Source organism: Rhamphochromis longiceps, linkage group LG5, assembly GCF_057381845.1.
Source record: "Rhamphochromis longiceps isolate RC_006_pf linkage group LG5, R_longiceps_female_GT1.1, whole genome shotgun sequence".
Classification (NCBI taxonomy): domain Eukaryota; kingdom Metazoa; phylum Chordata; class Actinopteri; order Cichliformes; family Cichlidae; genus Rhamphochromis; species Rhamphochromis longiceps.
Window position 1 is genome coordinate 8,256,853 of NC_140561.1, and position 20,340 is coordinate 8,277,192.

The 20,340-nt window shown below is 42.5% G+C and overlaps 1 protein-coding gene across 2 annotated transcripts in view; it reads right to left on the bottom strand.

Moving 5' to 3' along the window:
• Nucleotides 1-1,393: 1,393 nt before the first annotated feature.
• The window catches only part of LOC146669159 (phosphatase and actin regulator 3-like), a 36,232-nt gene continuing 17,285 nt past the window's right edge, over nt 1,394-20,340 (bottom strand). Inside the window, exons 1-8 of one of the 2 annotated variants that reach the window (XM_085405618.1) lie at nt 13,027-13,298; nt 7,981-8,139; nt 7,775-7,849; nt 7,495-7,635; nt 6,328-6,558; nt 6,047-6,254; nt 3,262-3,452; nt 1,397-1,599 (exon numbers count right to left, since the gene is read on the bottom strand). In XM_085405618.1, coding sequence (XP_085261744.1) covers nt 1,442-1,599; nt 3,262-3,452; nt 6,047-6,254; nt 6,328-6,558; nt 7,495-7,635; nt 7,775-7,849; nt 7,981-8,134 — 1,158 coding nt within the window. In that variant the 5' untranslated portion in view covers nt 8,135-8,139; nt 13,027-13,298 and the 3' untranslated portion in view covers nt 1,397-1,441. Of the gene's footprint in view, nt 1,600-3,261; nt 3,453-6,046; nt 6,255-6,327; nt 6,559-7,494; nt 7,636-7,774; nt 7,850-7,980; nt 8,140-13,026; nt 13,299-20,340 lie in introns of those variants that run through there. The other variant, XM_085405617.1, reaches the window with a different exon arrangement.

The following is a 20,340-nucleotide window of genomic DNA, read 5'->3' on the forward strand; positions in this document are numbered from 1 at the left end:
TGTTTAAAGGGGAGAGATGTTTTATATTTTGCATAATAAAAAAAAATATTCAAGAAAACTGGTAATCACTAAAACATGACGTGAAAGTTTAGTACTAGATTAGATTAGACCCCTGCTGTAGACACCTGAAAATAAAAGCGTTAGGTTGACTTGTAGTGTGTTCGGTCACTGCCTGGTTCCAGCAGCAAATACTGGGGTTGAAAAATGCTAATCAAGCTGATAACTCAGCACTCCAACCTCTTGCACAAATACGGTTATTTCTGGGCCAGAAAAAAACAACATGGCAGCAGCCAAAGGGCTACATTTGAATGAAATTTGAATGAATGAATAAATAAATATATAAAGGGTGACATCACAGTGGCTAAATCCATCTTTTAAACACAATCTAGGCTCACTGTCACCAACTGTTCTCACCGGCAGCAGCGAATCTCAGTGAACGTTTCACTGACATGCTCTGATAAACACACATGGGATGATTTTCATAATAAAAGTCTCCTTCTGGATTATATGTCCTGCTTTTAAAATTCTCTGGCTGTGATGGGAAAACGTGTAAAGGACAGAGTGAAGCTACGTCAGAGATACCCGGTGTATTTCAGAAATAAGAGGGAAAACGACCTTTCCTGGAAAGTTTCACAAGGAGCTGAACTGTAACCCACAAAATGAACATTCCTGGGATGTCTGGAACTTTTCATTAAGCTCCATATAGAAAAGGCTCAGTTTTGACACAGGTAGTTACAGTATTTGTGAGCAGAGAACTTCTAGCAGGATCTGCCTGACAACAGCCACCTCAGCCTGATGCTTCTTTTATACACGTTTCTGTTTCAAACAATCGAGCATATATTAGCAGGATTCTAGTAATTATGTGATAACAGCAATGTAACATTAATGTTGTTATACTTCAACTCTGATAAATGGAAATATTGCATTCAATGAAATATTTGCAAAAACCAAGTTGATGTTTGCTTTTTGTCTTGGAGCAGGTATAAATAAATATTTTAGCTCCATTCCCTCCTTTCATTGACGGCCATCTGCCCTCTTGGTGAACTTTCTGTGCACAGTCATAGGAAGTGCATCTGCTTGTCTGTAAATGGTTTCTGTCTCATTTACCGCATCGGATGTGATTAAAGTGTTGTGTGTACCGGTAAAAACAATGTTCTGCTGTACTTGTTACCGGTTTACACTGTGCAGAGATTTACACATCTCAGTTTGAGGGCACAAACTGAATGTGCATTAAAAGCCTCTGTGTTGCATTCAAGGACATCTATCATTCATATTATTATAATCATTATAATTATTATTTACATATGGGAAATAGACAAGCAGGCAAAGTGCAGTCAACAGCGATGATGAGAGATGAAACGGACATACATGAGACAGAGCACGATGAGGGGGTGGGGGTCAGACAGGGGTGGGATGCTGGTCTGGCTCCACACACAGCGACTCACTTGGCCAGCTTCATCTCTATCTGTTGGCGGATTTCTTGCCGCTCCTGATCGCTGCGGACGGGGAAGATGTTGCGGTCCTCCAGCTCCTGCTTGCTGGGCCTGTTCCGAAGCTTCACAGCCAGCAGCTCCTTCTTCATTCTGCGTGGGAGGGTCCCTGTCGTCGTCGAACACAAGTTAACGTCAGTGGCTGTACAGTGGCTGTACAGTGGCTTTCTAGCTGCTGCACATAGTTTTCCAGCTTAACCTGCTAAACTGATTCTAATCATCTAAGAATTAGCCTGTGAACTTTCACACATTCCTCGCAACAGCTACACATTTGATTAGAGCCCGAGTCTGAGTGGACAGGTCTGAACCCTCGTTCTCTTACATAAAACACCTTCCACAAACTCGGGATTAAGTTCGGGTCTGCTCCGCGGTATTAACGGGTTTTTTTAAGCCAGTGTGAAGCTTTGATTTCATGTTTGCTGAGTTGGCTTGATTAAAAAAATACAGAAAATCTTCACCCAGGCTTGCACGTCTCTTGCAGACTGAAGCATGTTGAAGTATTTCCATAAAATTCCCTCCCTTCACAGATGCCCAGTGCTGTAGTTGTTTCCTGGGAAATTAGCTGGTATTTTTGTCTTTACCAGGAAAACTGATCGGACTGAGCAGATCAGATGTCACACCTTGACTGAGTGCTCGTCTCCATCAAACCTTTCATGTTTTAAATATTTTGAGTTTATGTTCAATTTAAAAGAACACAGACTGCATATAAAAGATGAAAGTATCAACTGTGACATGCCTGCTGTGCACAAACACGGATACCTGCCAATTACTTAGACTAATGTTAGAACTTGGCTGAGGTCACCACGGCAGATGGATCCACATGTTTGATTTGGCACAGATTTTGTGGTGGATGCCCTTCCTGACACAAACATTCATGAGGCAGAGTTTGTGTCTGGAATCATTGGTAAAAGCAAATGCCCATCCCAGCATCCGCATATTTTCTGCCATTCCAGGTCGCAAGGGCAGCGGACCTCCCCTCTCCCCTGACCACCTCCTCCAACACTTCTGAGGGGACACCAAGATGTTCCCAAGCCAGCCAAGATGCCCAGAAGGCATCCTGGGCCTCAACTGGCTCCTTTTGATGCGGAGGAGTGTCAACTAAACCCAACTTTAGGCATCAAAAATATTCAAATTATTACCGAGCCTCGCTCGTCCACTGAAAGAACTGCCGTTTTTGGGCTCTAAGTTTTAACACCACATGTTTCTGCTTGACAAAAGAGGCCATTAAAGGCATTCATAGTATCCAAAAATATCTGATTTGTGCAAAGATGCACTGCTACCATTCTTAAATCTGAGCTGTGACTCCCTTTGATTCATTGTTTTTTTTCCTGCTTTCATCCTGTTAGCATCTCCTTCACCACACATTAGCATCACGATCTCTGCGACTAACCCTTTCTGGGTAAGAGTAAACCTTTGTGGCAGTGCTATTTAAGTCTCCAGTGAGCTCCACAGTTCACCCTTTTAACATTTTTTCCCCCAGAGTCGCAGACATGCTAACGGCAGGAGTCCGAGCACCACTGACCCAAATGAACAGCTAAGAATTAGGCCACCAGAGCAGATGTTGACAGGCTCTGAAACTTAACACCAGCAAGTATGCCATTCATCATCCATGTAAATCTCCCCGTCAGGCTGCGAGTATAAACAAACATCACCACAGATTATGCAGCTTCATTATCCACTGACAGGGTGCCCAGATTTGGGCTCTGTACAGAACGTGGGCGATAACAGTAAAGCAAACATCATACCACAAGTCGGCTGTCGGCACACATACCGGAGATCACAGACTCGTTCCAGCTGTCCTGGTCGCTCAAGTATTCATCCAGACGCCAGTTCTCCTTGTTCTCGTCAGACTCCTTCTTGCTCTCGGACTCTCCGGCCGGGTCCTTCTCTGTGCTGGACGTGCGAGACAGGCGGCCCTCCGGACGGCGTTTCGGAGACGAGCGCGCCTCCTTCATCTGAAAACTGAGGTCGCATGTCACGAAATGTCTGTCAGTTACAGCTGTGGTGGATTGTTGTGTTTGAGCGACTGAGATGCTGCACGGCTCATCTTTCAGAGAGCAGCTGAAATGTTAGTTTACCACCGAACGTGGTCGAGCAGCAGTCACTGAAGTGATTAAAGAGTTCAGGTTGTGTCTGCAGCCCAGGCAGAAATCGCACAACTAAAGCATCACAATGTAACAATCCTGTGACCAAGACACTGGAACAACAGACTGATTTATCTTCATGAGCTGACTGTAAACTATAAAACAGAGCACTAAACAGTCGTTAAACTGCATAAAGCTTCAGTTTGGGTTCCAAAGGCAAAATAAGAGATGAAAAGCTTTGAATACACCGGGAATCCCTCTCTGTTGTTTTCTGCTTCACTAACAGGTTTACAGATCTAAAAAAAAAAAAACAACAACAACACTCAAAATACCAATAATACTATAGGTCTGTGAAGCATTTACTTGCACGTCCTTGTTCAAGCTCCAACATCAAAGCAAATCTAGAGAAAACTAAACACAATCAATCGTCCATTCTAGAGATGGACCGATCCGATATTACGTATCGGTCCGATACTGACCTAAATTACTGGATCGGATATCGGAGAAAAATAAAAAATGTAATCCGATCCATTAAATATCACGAAAGCACCTCACAAAACTTGCAACACGCCGTAACTCACCTCAGAACGTTAGCACGTCGGAGCAGTATGCATCACGTGATAGAGCGGCTGTGGCATACGGGACCTGTCGGTGGTCTGGATAGCATGTGGAGCTTCGCTAGCAACCTGGCATTTCATCTCTGACAAAGTTACCCCGAGAGAAGTAAAGCAAGTGTGTAAGTCCATCTCTGAATGTTTGTAAAGCATTCCTGCGTTAAGCTTAACAAACGACTGCCTCTCCTGCTGCTACTTCGATCATGAAACTGCTTAACGATCAGCTGATCGGCTTTTCTGTCGCGAGTCCGTGTCTCTAGTTTGCTTTTGGCCCACTTTGCACCAGAAAGAGGAAACCAGCGGCTGAACAACAGCAGCACGTTTAAGCTCGATAAGCTGTTGTTAGAATTTATTTAATATTACTTTCTACTCGAGGATCTTTTTCTACAGCTGACGGCTGGTAACTGTGCAGGGGCGGATCTAGCAAAGTTTAGCCAGGGGGGCCGATAGGGCATTAACAGGGAAAAGGGGGCACAAAGACATACTTTTCTTTCTTATTCTCATTTAAAATGTCTAGCTTTTAATAAATAATTATCTGACAGCCAAAGTTTTAATTTGATGCAAAATGAATAGAAGTCCATTACTGTATATAGTAACTATTAAGTCTAATATATATATATATACCCTAGTAAGCTATAGTACTTTTTCCTTTGGGAAGGTACCATCTGTGCAGTCTGCAATTTTGTTGAAGAAAGATGTTGAATCTATTTAATATTTCTTGAAAAATAATTGATTTCTGTGCATTTTTTTTCACACTGCATCAAATTAAGGTTGATTACGTCGATTAAGCATCATGAGGTGGAGCGTGAGGGGTGGTTCCCTATTTTTTATTTATTTATTTGTGTTGTTGCTGGGAGTTGGAACCCTATTAGTTAGGTTGCTTAATATTTACGCTAAGTACTCTTTAAAATACCAGAATAGGGAGGATGGTGTAGGTTTAAGTTTATTAGATTGATCAGTATTGCTGAACTATGAAATATTTTTTTTTGCATACAGGTATAACAGAATAGCTTTAGTGTAGTTGTTGTTTTAAACTTGAGTATGAACTTATACAAAATGCAGCAAGATATTTAAAAAACAGTTTTGTTGATTAAAAAAAACACTATATCGGATTCATATCGGTATCGGCAGATATCCAAATTTATGATATCGGTATCGGTATCGGACATAAAAAAGTGGTATCGTGCCATCTCTAGTCCATTCATTCATTTTTTTTAAACACTTGTTCACATTTTGTTGGTTTCTGCACTAGAATACAAAAAAAGTTCATATTTTATCCTCATTTCATTCATTTTTAGCACTTGAAGATTAGCATCTTTGTCCACGTGCACACACTGTCTGGGTCAGCATTAACGGGAGGCAAACTCAAACAGAAGGCTGCTTCTTTAAATCTAATCAACAGCCTGCTGGCCTGCAGCTCCAGTCTGTGAGTAACGCTCACATATGACTCCAACCCTTCCACTATGTCCTGAAGGACGAGCGTGAAGCATATCCTCACACAGCACAGCTGCCCCTGAAGGTCAGAGGGGGTCAGACGTGGCTGCTCCTTGTTAAAAAGAAACTGTCCCAATATGTTGTTGGTGAGATTAAGCTGATTATAAGTTGGATTCTGTTCTGAAGGGGTCATCATTTAAAACAGGTCTTTAAAATCCATACATGAAATATATTTAGAAATACTTCCTCTTTTTACACGACGCCTGTGGTCTTTTTTTTGGCTCCACATTGGTTACATTTTTGTCGTGGGAGTTTCTGTCTAACAGGACTAATGCAAATCCATTCACTGACCAAAATGCTGTTTGTGTTCTTTGGCAACTACACAAACAGAGACGTGGTGGAAATGCTGCACATCAAGCCTGACCTGTCCTGTCTGTGTTTGGTAGCCAGGGCGCGGTGCAGCTCCTCAATGATGCAGCTGGGGGGCAGCTGTGGGTGCAGCGCCCCGAGGTGAGGGGACCCGGTGGGTGTGGAGATCCTGCCTCTCAACAGAGAGCCATGAGGGTCTTTGGGCAGAGTGAAGTTCCTGGGTAAGGTGGCAGGGGACTTCTTCACCGGCACTGGAGGAGCACCTGGAGAAGCGAAACACATCGAGTCAGATACCGAACGCTGGTTTTACATCAGTGTGAGTCCTGCTGGACGCACCTTCTAAGCTGCCCAGCCTGGTGAGCAGTTTGACAGGCAGGCTGGGTGGAGGAGGGGTGCTGGCTCGTCTCTGAGGCTTGGTCGCCGCCGCCTCCTGCTTCCCCTCGATACCCTCGGCTTTGCCCTGCATCTGCTCTTCGCTGGGGTCACTGATTGAGGTGCTTTCATCTTCTCCATCTTCACTCTGACTCTGATCACCTGCTGTCTTTGCCACTTCAGTCACATCTTGTACTGAAAGCACACAGCGAAGGTAAGCCGAAAGGTTTAGTGAGTTTCTGAAGCCTTTGGCTCCACCTAGTGGACAATCAGAGACATAGCGCAACTGCACTCGGAAAACCCATTTTATAATCAATATCACTTATTTTAAATCAGGTGATGAAAATAGAAACTAAAGTAAGGAAGAGTCTGTATCCATATTTGGCGATTTAAACATTGGCGGATGTTTTTACATTTTCTTTCAGACACGTGAAAAACAAACAGATTTCTGACATTTGTTGTGTGTTGTTATTTATGAGCCCTTAAAATAATTGTTGCACTGTTACAACAAGTCATGGATTATTTGTTTATACTCTGACTCGCATCAGGTGGTTGTTTTCTTTGTTTTGTGAACACATGTCAACAAGGAAGTTGCAGAAACTTTTATAACATATTTGAAATGTTTTTCATCTCTTCCTTTCTTTTGAATTTCTATTTAATTTTAATATATATACCAAAATAATGGCAAATATAGCTGGCTGAGATACTGGCGGGGCCAGTATTAGCTAAGCGCTAAGAGCCATACTTTTGGTCAAGTCGTGACCTTTATTTACTCTCCTGTATTTTTTATATTTGTTATAAACCAACTGTTTTGGGAAATTCCCATCTTTACACGATAAATGCTTCCCTGTGTCCCCCAGCGTGGTGTGGGTCTGTTGTTTGCTGTGATGAATTTACATATGTGAGACTATCCAGTAAAAAACAGATGAGCTATAAAATCAAAACAATGAGCTAAAAGATGCTAAAAACAGTTTTCCTAAAGTTTCTTAGAGATGTGACAAATATGTTTAGCAGTTTTGCACAACTGATGCAATAAAGCAGCATTTTTGTGAGGCAGTTACAGGATATGTATAAAAAGAAAATAGTGCTAGCAACAAGGTGAACACAAAGCCTGAGCCTACATCGCTGTACCTGTTGAGCTTTCTAAATCACTGCCCAGGTCTTCATTAGTGTTGGCCAGCGGTGCCACCGGCTCCTCGTCTCTGTCCTCACCGTCAGAGTGAGGGGGGGTGTCCAGGTCCTCACTGTTACCCCCACAAGCAAGATCTGACTCTGCACATAGCACACAGAGGCGACAGGAATGAGTCTGCGTGGCAGTTTAGGCCTCATGCGGCTGAGCAAGTGAACCGTGCAAAGCCTGGAGTCATATGTGTGCTAGTGCGCTAACGTGTGTTCATCTGTGGTTCTGCACCTGTCTCGGTCTCCCCGGGGTTCCTCCTGACGAGGTCATCTCTCTTCTGCCGTACAGCTGCCTTCTTCTCCACCGCTACACGAACACAAACATTAATCAAACCGGTCCTCAGACTGCATAAGGAAATGAGAGCGCGTGGGACTATTTGCATGTTATGGCTTTCAGCGTTTAACGCCACCCGTGGAAGTGCACGGCGTCACACTCACCTCCTGTGGGCTTCAGCTTCTCGTTTTTCTTTTTCCTCCACTTCCAGGGCTTGAAGATGCGTCCCAGACTGGCCAGCTTGCTGTTGCGGCGAACGGGAGGCGTACGGACCCCTGAGACCAGGCAACCTGAATGCAGAGCCCTCTGCTGGTCCATCACATCTGCAATACAGAACACAGCTGCCTTTAACACGGGCTGAGAAAACAAAATCCACCCAGGCGTTCACGACATCCGTCACGAGCACGGTGAGGACTGGAGGAATTTCTTGAATCCCTCGTTTACCGATAACCTCTCATCATCTGAGAGCAGTAAATGTGGGTCACTGGCTGCAAACACCTTATTGATTCCAGCCTCATTTCTGAGGAGAAGCGGTGCTGAGGGGAGAGGACAGAGAATCGCATTGTTGCCGTGTGACTCACATGGTTCGACGGCAGCCAGACCTCGCCGGCCCCAAAACACGCACACAATGGAAGGCTTTTAAACGACGTAGGGAATAAATAAAATCAGCTTCAGCTCGAATGCCTCTCCTTAGGTCATCAGAGCAGACATCTGCAGCCTGACTCCACACTGATTTTACACCATTTCAGCCTGCACTCTTCTCTCAGTGAAGTAAACATCAGCGTGCGAAACATCGTGCATTAGTGACAGAGTCGTACAAATCCTGCATGCAGCTACTGACAGCCCTTTAGAACCTCCTGCCCGCCTCCGAGCCCCCACTGTTTATTTTTGTTGTCTCTTTTAGTCCGGCGTTTGTTTTTATTTTTGGATACTGATGAGCGTGTGTTGGAAGGCCTGCTTTTGAAAAGAGGTGATTCAAGTTTTTACAATTCATGTTCTGTCAGTGGTTGAATAATTACTCCATTAATGCAAGACTGCAAGGAAACACTGCATATTATTTCCTTTTTCCCCTCAGTAAAAGACCAGAAAATAGTTTAAAATAGTTTAGATGCTGACCAAGATTTCCCAGAGCTCAAGCTGACACTGTTAAAAACAAGAAACCTTCATAACACACTATAAAGATGTATGTCTACCATATACGATATTATCACAGAATTTCACCCACGATACGATGTTATTGCAAAATGTTAAAAATCGCAATAAGCTGAGTATTGCAATAACATTACCTTCAGCTGCAGATGATCTCCCCAAAGTTCAGCTTTGTCATTTTTATTTTATCCAATATGCTAAAGTTATCAGTGAAGATGCTCAAGTTTGCAATTATGTACTCTGTCAAGAAAAGTAAGACCAGAGGGTTTTTTTCCTTTAAACTAATTTATTGTCAGTATTTTCATTTATTTATTATTTATTTGTATTAACTGCCCACCAGAGTTAAGTGGCTCAACAAACAAAAAGAAAATCCTCTGATATTGGACAGTTACGAGGGCTGGATTGAAAATGAGTGATAAAGAGAAAAACTTTGAAAGAGCTTCAGAAAGCCTGGAGAAAAATCACAGGACTGTAAATCCTGGACAAACTTGTGTTTGGAAGGAATCCTTATGAGCCGATGTGGTTTCTCTGTTCCTGCGGTTCCTAAATGTGTCCACTTTGAATTAACACCACTCACAATTAATGAGGAATATCAGAGTTATTATATTATATTACTTTTTAAAAATGACCAATATAATATCATCGCTGCGTGATGACTAATCACTTGTATTAGTGGCTTCTAGTCTTCACTGAGGGCAAGCAGGGCAAGGAAATCTTTACATCTGCAAAGCTGCAAATTAAAAATATTTCACTGCTTCAGAGCAACAATCTAAACAGCTGCAGATTCACATTTTGCATATAGACTAATTTTGCACTGAAGCTTTGATCTCTTGCCACAGACAAACTCAATCAATGGCTCTCCCTCTTAGCAGGTACTCTGACTCCTTCGAGTGCTCTTAAGTCTGCACGCTAAGCTGCATACGAGGGTTCACATTGACAGGCAGAGAAGCAAAGAGGCTGACCGTGCTGACTTCAGTCATGATGCACCGAGTGGCAGAGAGACACACAGAGAGAGAGAGAGAGGACAGAAATAGGCACTCCTACACAGTCTGGCTCCGACAACAAGCTGACACCTCGGGGATCTTACAGCTGAGCCGTGGGCTGCGCAGCGACAGATCTATGAACACTTCCATTTTCTGTCAAAGGCGACTAAATCCACAACATCTGCTCACTTATCCCTCCAGAAATGAATTACATATACACTCGAATTACACAGTAAGAGGAAGACATTGAATGTGCCGCTATTTATACAGGGAAATTCCACAGGTGGGCGGGTGTGTGTCTGTGTGGAGGCAAGGCAAGCAAATGTAACACAAAAAAGGTCAAAAATCAGCTGATATTTGAAACTAAGGATGTGCAGAAATATCGACTGAATATCTGCAGCCGGTCCCAGTGACATCAGCGTGAGCAAACACACTGACATTTTAATACAGTTATATGTAGCCGATATTTATCTGCAGTTTTGTGCTAGCTAGATATTAAACACTGTGTGGTCACTTTGCTTATCAGGAATTCTGTGTTTCCCTGGAACAAAGAGGGAATAAATAGTAAAAAAAAAACTCAATTTAAAAAGCAGGAAAAAGTGTATCTGCCAAACAGGTGCATATCAGGAACATATCTTCCACATCCAACGGAACAATGTTGCTAAAGTTCTTTAGAAATTGGCTGATTCTTCACTCATTTTCAGTCCAGTCCTTGCTACTTAACACTGTGAATCGTGAATCGTTCAAGTAGAAAAAAGGCACCAAGTTCATGGGATGAAACCGAGGTGTGCCAAATTACACAAGACCTGAAAGTTAGTGACAACAGGTCTCATGAAGTGATGAATCCAAATTTGAAAATTGTGGTTAAATCAATAACCACTATGGAAATGAGGAGAGGGGTACAACTGTGAGTGCCTCCTGTCTCTAAAACATGGTGGAAGCTCAGTCATGGTTCGCTCAACATTACTGAAGCAGCGTGAGATCGTGTCCAAAGAAGAGCGTTTAATGTCCTTCAAGAAGCCTGGAGAACTGTTCCTTAAGACAACTTGAAGAAAGGATAAGAAAGATGCACAAGAGACTTCAAGCTGTGTTGAAGAATAAAGGTGCTCGTACCAAATATTGACTTTCAAGCTTGTTAGAAATGAATAAACTCAGTTTTTTTCTTATTTTTGTATTTGCATATTTCAATAAATCAATGCACCTATGTCCCATTTCCTACCAAAATATGATCAAATGAGGGGTGGCTCACGACTTTTGCACAGTACTGTGCATTTAATTCTGGCGCAGCAGGCAACTACACTAACATTTTCATTTAAAACACTGCCATCTTGTGGTCAAAGTTTTAACTGTAGTTTATAGAAGTTTTTTACAAAAAGTACCTTTAACACAGTCATTTTTGACAAAGATTGCTTTGTTTCCCTGGAATGAAGAGAAGTAAATAGTTAAAAGTAAAAAAAAATAAGGACAGAATTTCGTAATAAATTAATTTCTCTCTCTTCCACTTATCCAATTCAGGGTTGCCGGGGTGACAGGCTGCCCCTGTCACAGGGTTTACACAGAGAGACAAACAAGCATTTACACTCAAAATTTGCAGCAAGGGGAATTTAGCATTTAGAATCACCCATTAACCTAACCCCACTAACTGCATGTCTCTGTACTCTGGGAGGAAGCCGGAGTACCCAGAGAGAACCCACGCAAACACAGGAAGAACGCGCAAACTCCACACAGAAACCAGCCAGGTGGTGGATATGAAACCAGGCATGTGACGCAAAAGTGCTAAACAAAAATTAATTTTAGAAAATTTTTAAATATGTAATTAAAAATAATTCATTATTAAGCTCAAATCCTCCAAAACCAAGCAACAAGAAGCCAGAGATCATCTTAACTTACACGGATTAGAAATCATCTTCAGATGTCTTTTTTTCCCCAAGCATTAGTGCACAATCCAAAACGATTAAACCTACTGGCACATTAGATTAATTCAAAAAAAAAAAAAAAAAAAAAAGGAAAAGAAAGAAAAGCCAGTCTTCATCCTAGAAAAACTGGCAAAGCACCCGTCTCGTCTCCCAGAACAGCATTACCAAATGTGTTAACATTACAAACACATTACTCAGACACCCAGTGACACAAAGCCAATCACAAGTGAGTTCATTGATTCGTTGAACAAGCAGCGTATCGTCGCCTCTGATCTCACTGCTCGACAGCCAATCAATGTGAGAAGCGGGTCAGTTGCCCAAGTCATGCGCCCCTGCCTGGCATGTAGAGAGAAATCCAGGTCAAGCCTGTAGTAAGCATGCCCAGGGTCAGGCTCCGTTGCCATGGTTACCACGTCGGATGCTGCAGAAAGGGCCCTCAGAGGCAGAGAGACTCACCACAGCATGAGGAATAGGGAGTTGCTGGGTGGATGGGGAAGGCTTGTTGCCACACGGAGAGACGCTGAGCTGCAGCCAATCGCGTCTCAGCGTGCAAGTGTGCATAATGTAAGTCAGGGAGATGCTGCATGTTTCATTTGTACAACTAATGCTAAAATATTTATTGAAGTGGTAAGGGCGTCAGCATGGCTTTCTGCAAATGCAGGACACTTGTTTGGTGGAGGGTTTTGGAGCAAAGGGGAAAAAAAACAAGTGGTGAAAGTCAGATTCTGTAGTGTGTGCACAGTAACCTAGAGAAAAGCTGTGCACATAATGAGGCTGCTGAGGATGGGAAACACAGAGCTCCTGGAAATGTTACAACAGCCTCATCACTTACACTACAAATGATCTGTCATGAGTTTAGTGCTGCAGATAACATAAAAACAGTCAGTCAGCAGGGAGAGGTCGTTTCCAGTAATGTTACACCTAAAGTCCCCAAAGAGTCGTTCATCTGTAGAGTCATAGCAGTGAAAGAACAACAATATTAGGTACAGGCTAGCTGCTGAACGCTACGGGTCACAATAAGATTATCAGAGGAAAATGATATCCACGGTAGGCAAGCAGCGTATGACCCCCGCGCAAAAAAAGGTAAAAGAGCAGCACTATGTTAGGGGTTATTAATCTCCACGAGCCATAAATCCGTGCCGGTGAGGCGTGAAGCACTTACTTAAAGGATGCGCGGTTATCCAGTCCTCCTGCAGCTTCGGTGCTCACATCATATCTTCCCAAAGAGCGGAGCGGCTGAACCAGAGACTGATGGTTTCTCTTCCTCTTCTTTTTCTTTCTTGAATTACCACACAATGATAATAATTTAAAAAATACTTTATGTTCAAATTTCCTCTTCCTAAAAGTTGCGGAAACGTTGTTTAAACAGCGACGGGAACGCCGGGAGTGAGCTGAAAGTGGAGAAAGTGTGAGCGACCGAGTTGCGTCTGCAGCTAGCCGTGAGTGTTGATGTGCAATCATATGGACCCCGCCCCTCCGCCGGGAGGAGGAGGGCAAATACACCAATACACTCTGACACACTGTACTGTGCATGTAGTACAGTAGCAAACATACACGCTGCTAACAGCTGCTTAGCCGCGACTACAGGTTTAACATTAACAGGGTTTAATGTATAATATACGTCATATATGCATTACTATATATAATAATTAATGTAAAGGGATTTTAATGCTTTTTGTACATGTTTTTTTTTTGTATCCTAAAATAGCCTTTAATAACCCGCCCAAATACATGAGATATCAATGGAAAGTCCAGGATGTTCTCTATTAAGGTCATTTGGACTAGCTCAAATAAGTCAAAAGATATAGACCAAAAACAAATGTCCATTAGAGAGGACATAAAGGAATAGGCTGGCTCTCAGGAGGATATAATGTTAAAAACACCTAGATTACACTTGCTTTAAATGAATGGGATTAAATTGTATGGGTTTAAATTTGCTCTTGGGGATTTAAAAATGAATTGAAAATGGACTGTAAATGGTAAATGGCCTGTATTTATATAATAATAATAATAATAATAATAATAATGGATACTTTATTGATCCCCATGGGGAAATTACTTGTTTTTCTCTGCATTTGACCCATTCACTCAGTGAAGCAGTGGGCAGCCCACTAAGCAGGCGCCCGGGGAGCAGTGTGTAGGGACGGTACCTTGCTCAGGGGTACCTCAGGGTAGCCGTTAAATGGATTCGAACCGCCGACCTTCCGATCATGGGGCGACCACTTTTACCTACTGAGCTATCCCTGCCCCATATAGCGCTTTACTAGTCCCTAAGGACCCCAAAGCGCTTTACATATCCAGTCATCCACCCATTCACACACTGGTGATGGCAGCTACATTGTAGCCACAGCCACCCTGGGGCGCACTGACAGAGGCGAGGCTGCCGGACACTGGCACCACTGGGCCCTCTGACCACCACCAGTAGGCAACGGGTGAAGTGTCTTGCCCAAGGACACAACAACCGAGACTGTCCAAGCCGGGCTCAAACCGGCAACCTTCCGATTACAAGGCGAACTCACAACTCTTGAGCCACGATCACCCCTGTAGATAAAGACCACATATAAAGACTGCATATAAAAGATGGACAAAGCCACCATGACATCACTTATTGGTGTTGGACTCTATAGCAGCAGAGCAGCTTAGTGTCTTTTTTAGTAGACCAGAAGCTGAAGTGCTGAGCAAGCTGCATCCACAACTTAGACACTAACATGAACTTCTGAGTCTTTCTCACAATAAAAAGAAGCCAATGGAAATGCCTTAAACCAGGGGTGTCTAACTCCAGGCCTCGAGGGCCGGTGTCCTGCAGATTTTAGATCTCACCCTGGGTCAACACACCTGAATAAAATGATTAGTTCATTACCAGGTCTCTGGAGAACTTCAAGACATGTTGAGGTGGTAATTTAACCATTTAAATCAGCTGCGTTGGATCAAGGACACATCTAAAACCTGCAGGACACCCCTGCCTTAAACCTTTACTGTTTCAAAACAAAGACTGGAAACACTCATTTCAAGGCTTCAAAATGGGATGTCACAGTAGCTACTCCTATCTTTCATGTAGGGATCCAAAGAATACACCTCTGCTAATTAACAGACTGATAACATTTTAGAATTTAATTCACCAAAAATGAAGCACAAACCTCTTAGACGGGGTGTTCTTGGAACCAAAGAGCAAGCAATACTCTTAAACCCATTAAAATACTCCAAAAAGAGGTGAGGTGTAATAATTGAGGCCTAGCAGACCGTAATGGGCAACAGCTGTCTGGGTAAACCAACCTGTCAAGCCAAACAACCACACCCCTAACTTTGAACCTCACCAGTATCCATGTAAATGAGTTTTTTCCCCCTTTTAAAACTTGTTTATCATTATAAGGGGACACTTATGTTTAAGTAACCACAGACGCCCAAACTATCTTGTACAATGCTGCAAAAATGCTTGATAAAAGAATTAAAATGGGCGCGTTTTCGTGGACTGACTCACCATTGGAAGCAGCCTCAAGGGGCCATTTGAGGAACTGCAATCTTTTAAAATCACTTTCATATTTGTTTGATTTTTCAGCTCTTGAGGTTGGTGCTTTGTTTCAGCTAACCATTATGATTATCATGAAAGCTAATATCTCAGTTTCATTAACCACAAAGTCTATATGATGTATAAAAATAGTAAAAATTCCCATCACCAAATGTTTAAGTGCTCAGTTAAGTTTAAAGAGGTGCTTTAATGCTTAATGGTCATAAATTACACAATTTGTTAAATGGCCACAATGATGCTAGACAAAGAGTCAAGAAGTCACCAAAGTTCAACCTAATGTGAACATGTGTCGAAAAAGTTAAGTGACGTCACTCAAAGCCCTCAAAGTCAGCCTGGTGTTTGGGCTAGAGGAAAGAAAATCACCGGTTCACAAGTTTGTCCTTTAGTCAAACAGACAATAGCAAGTAAATATAAAAAGATCAGGCACCTACTTGAGGACAGATATTTATACCACAGGAAAAATGACTGGTGATAAAGAGATAAATATGTCCACACTAGTAACTGCAAGCCTCTTGTTCAGACAGTACAGCTGCCACTGCAAGAACACAGGGTTACCACTTTCAATTTTTCCTGTGCATATTTTTAAATAGGCAACCTTTCTTGTTAGATCTATTCTTAAAGATATGTTTCCTCGACTTCCGTAAAGTCTGCTTGAAACACAGATGATTTAATAATTTATCAAACAACATCACTTATGTGTAAATAAAGTCTTTTGTGATTTCTCATCGATCCTTCAGAGGGCCCCTCATACATTAACAGCAGGAAGAGCCGAGTTACATCAGAGATGATGAAAGTCCGTGGCTGGATATCTCCTTAGGGACACACTAGCAGTCAGCGAAGAATATAAACAAGGATGTAGGGTACTCACCGAATAGCGTCTCATTCAATATTTACAAGGCTTCATTTAATATGGCCAAAAGGTTGCGCGAGCACATTTTGACCAGTTAATAAGGAACTGACACATGACCTCAAGCTGGCTAACTTGAAGATGAAAAAACAAGACTATACCCCATTATGTAAGCCCACATGTAGAAATATTAAAGGCACTGCTTCAGTAGTTACAGCTAAAGATTATTATTATTATTATTATTACTAAAGACAATTTTTAGCATTCATATTAAACAAATCGCCTGTTGTCACAGCTGGAAAAAGTCACGACGTGTCATTAATAGTTTCAGTGATGGCTGCTTCCCACTGTGGAGTGTCAGTGTGGGCTCTGATATCGTGCACGGGGACATTTTAATAGGAAATTGCACCTTTGTACATTTATAGATACAAACTGTCCAATTTTAAAGCCAGAGACATAAAGAGAAACACAGCACTGGGAGAACACTGAATTTAAATCTGTGGTGCAGAAAGATTTCTTATAATCTTGTTTTAAGGGAAAGTCATCAGATTTGACTTATGATTCTATATGTTGTCTTTATCTCAGTTTCATGAAGATATGCTTCAACATAACCATTTAAGTGCATGTAGGTATTTTTCAAGATGGGTGTCAGGTGACAGAATTTCCTCTAGAAGGACTTTAATATATTACTGTACATCTTGTGTGCAGTTATATATTGTTGATTATACTGCAAGACGTCGCACTAATGCTTTGTATTTTTGGAGTCTACAGCTTGTTATTATATTCAGGGGCCCATGCAGCCGTGTGAGGTGATGACATAATCAGAGTCATATTTTTGATAGAATTACCAATAGTTCATTTTAATTTAATAGGCTCTATATGTTGTATAAAGTACTATTATTTTCAGAATTGCACATCTGTCAGGGTTGTGTTAGTACTTTAGTTGAAAAGGGGAAGTCAGACCTACACAAAGAAGAGAATGCAAAGAAATGCAGTGTGTACTTTGTAGTAGAGGCTCAAACAGGCCTATCTCCACCTACCACCACTTCCCCTGCCGGTGGCGGACTCCCTCAGGTGTCGGTGCGTTGGTGGTTCTTTGTGTCCGGGGATGGGCGTCCAGGTACACACCAGCTCACTCCTTGGCGGCCGCTTATCGGGGCCTGGAGCCTGGGGCTCGCTCGGGCCCCTTCGGGGGTGGGGTGCCCCCGGCCTCTCGGCCTGGGGCTCAGTCACTCAGGCACAGCTGGCGGCCGGCGGAGCTCACGGGCGCGTCACTGCAACTCCCCCTGGCTTCTGCTCCGCGGCTGCTGAGTGAACCCTCATCTGGGACTCTCCTCAGCTCTTACTGGAACAGTGGCGCGGCTGCCCCTCTGTTGGTCTTCCATGGTTTCTTGTGTTCTGGGGGCCTCTGGATGTCTGGAGTTTTGATCTCCTCCATACCTGCTTCACACCCTGGAGGACGGGGCTGTGGCCCCCCCACACTCCCTAGCAGATCGTTACATGGAGAAACCTTTGGAATACAAGCGCGCTGATCCACACAGGTATGCACACGGGTGTTCACTGCTCGTAGACCCAAATTACACCTTTCTTGGCTGCTACTTCGAAGCACATCTGTCCTGCGTGCTGCACAACAACATTGAATATTTAGTATTTACTGCTGTTTACACTTAGCTAGATTAATGCGATGGTGTTGTGTTTAGTATGTTGCTTTGTTTCTTTTTTTTTTTTTGTCTTTTTTTGCTTGTTTTCTATTCTTCTCTCAACAGGTGATCCAGGAGATTTTTTTTCTCCCCCCCCCTTTCTCACTGTCCCTCTCCCCTTCTGTTTTTCCTTTCCTTCCTCTTTCTTTCTCCCTTTCCTATCTCTCACTCATGTCTGTCCCGTCTGTAACATCTGAAAATAAAATATAATAAATAATAAAAACAAAGATCGACCAAATGGACCAATACGGCAATGCCACGATGATCCATTTGGCAAAGTAAATCCATTGGGTATCCTTGTTGGTCTTCAGACAACAATTCTGATGGCTAAAGAACCAAATGGGACAGGCGGGAAAAAAAAAAAAAAAATGGAAAAAAAAAAATGAAAAGGGGAAGTCAGACCTACACAAAGAAGAGAATGCAAAGAAATGCAGTGTGTACTTTGTAGTAGAGGCTCAAACAGGCAACATAGAGCACATTAAAACCTACTTTGCATGGGCATATGCATAAACTTCCTGTTTTATGATGATAGAAAGCCTGATCGTAACCGCCCTTCAGTGGAAACAAAGTCATTTGTATGTCTGCTTCTCCAGGATTCATAAACACCAGCCCTCTTTCCCAAATCATAGTTATGAGCGATACCTCTGCTGTAATCGCTGTGCACCTCCCAGAGGTTTCAACAAACTGCTAGTAACACGGCTGCAGAGCAGCTATCACTGGCAGTTAAAGCAACATTAAATCCAATATCAACACAGTTGAATTAATTCTGGTGAAAGGAAAGGGGGCTAAACACGGCTGCTGTGTTTCTGATTTCAACTGTAATGATTTTTAATGAATCACTTCAGATAAACTAAATTAAGCAATTTAAATTGTGTGACTACAAGGTCAGCAGTGGGTCTACCCATCTAGGAATAGACAAGAGAGTTAATATCCGCCTTAAAATATCTGTACCATGGGCCCTGAACTGGAGATGCCCAAAGGAAAAACAGCTATAATTACTTTGTTCATTCATTTCAAACCACAGGTCTTGAAGGAAGTTTCACACTGGGATATCACGAAGATGAATTTGCTAATTAGGTAACACAATTTGCAATAAGAGTGAGACAAGCACGAGTCGCATGTATGCAAACTGCTCCATTGTAAAGTTCAGTGTCAATTTTAACTTGTTTATGATATTTAAACTTTCCCTCAGTGCCAAAGTGAGCCTGTGTCAGTTGTCTGTTCACAAACAGGAGGAGCAAATATTTCTAATAATTCTGCATTTATTTAATGGTGTCATTTTACTGTTCAGTTAAATTTATGCTCAGCTCTGCAATGACACTGCCGTCATATCATGATAAAGACATAGCACCAACACGTGTTGACGTTCCTTTGCACGATCAATCTGCTGCTGCAGATGATGTAAAACTGCATAACATAAGATGTCACATCATTAGGGCACTTTTGCATTTTTACTGTTGATGACTGTAAATGATCACTGGCAGCGACGTGTAGATGTATGCACTTTTTTATGTTTGTGTGTATCTGTAGAGTGAATTTAACTGTGGTGCAGTCACAGGGGGGATGAGGGAGATGGAGAAACGTGCTGTACATCAGCAGTATAAATGCTCAAACCTGCAGTTATGGACTGTCCATTTGTGGAGCAATTTGCACCAAAGCACTTTAAAATTGATTGCAAGCCTCAGCAGCAGCATGGTCACATTCTCTTTGGAGTGAGAGCTTCTGAGCATCAGAGATAAGCCACAAAGTAACCGAATCAGAAGGCACATGAGGGTTAACGAAAAGTAATGTTGAATAATCAAATTAGTCTGATATTCGTATTCAGATTTCTCATTTCTATTTAAACTACACATTTAACTACACTTTTTTTTATTATTTTTTTTAAAGCTGCGTATCATTCAAATATGTGCTCACAAAGACACAAATGATACATGAACTGCTTACAAACTCTACATTAAGGCAGCGATTCACGAGGCAAACCATGCCAGGCTGGAAGCAGCTCCACAGGCCGTAGGAGACTGACTCTGTGGCATTTCACTCCAAAGCAGGCTTTGCACCGTGGCAGTGCAGCCACATTTAAAAGGTAAGTGCTCCTAAAGGCCTCTGCTGCTGCTACTCCACTTCTGCCCTGGCCCCCTTTAAATCTGCTTAATCATTCATCAGGTACAACCACAGCCTGCGTAGCCTTGGAGCCAGTGCAGTGTCACAGTGACAGATGGGGGGACTGTAGCAGTGGGGAAGACACAGTCTTGAGTGCGTAGAGTGTGTGAGCTGCAAACAAAACAGTCTCTGGGATTCCTCTGAAGGAGAGGTTTCAAGGTTGGGAGGAGGCCAGGATGCTGCCTGGGCAGAGCAAGAGCGTACTTTATCGATTTTTTACATTTTATTTTAATTTATTGGTTT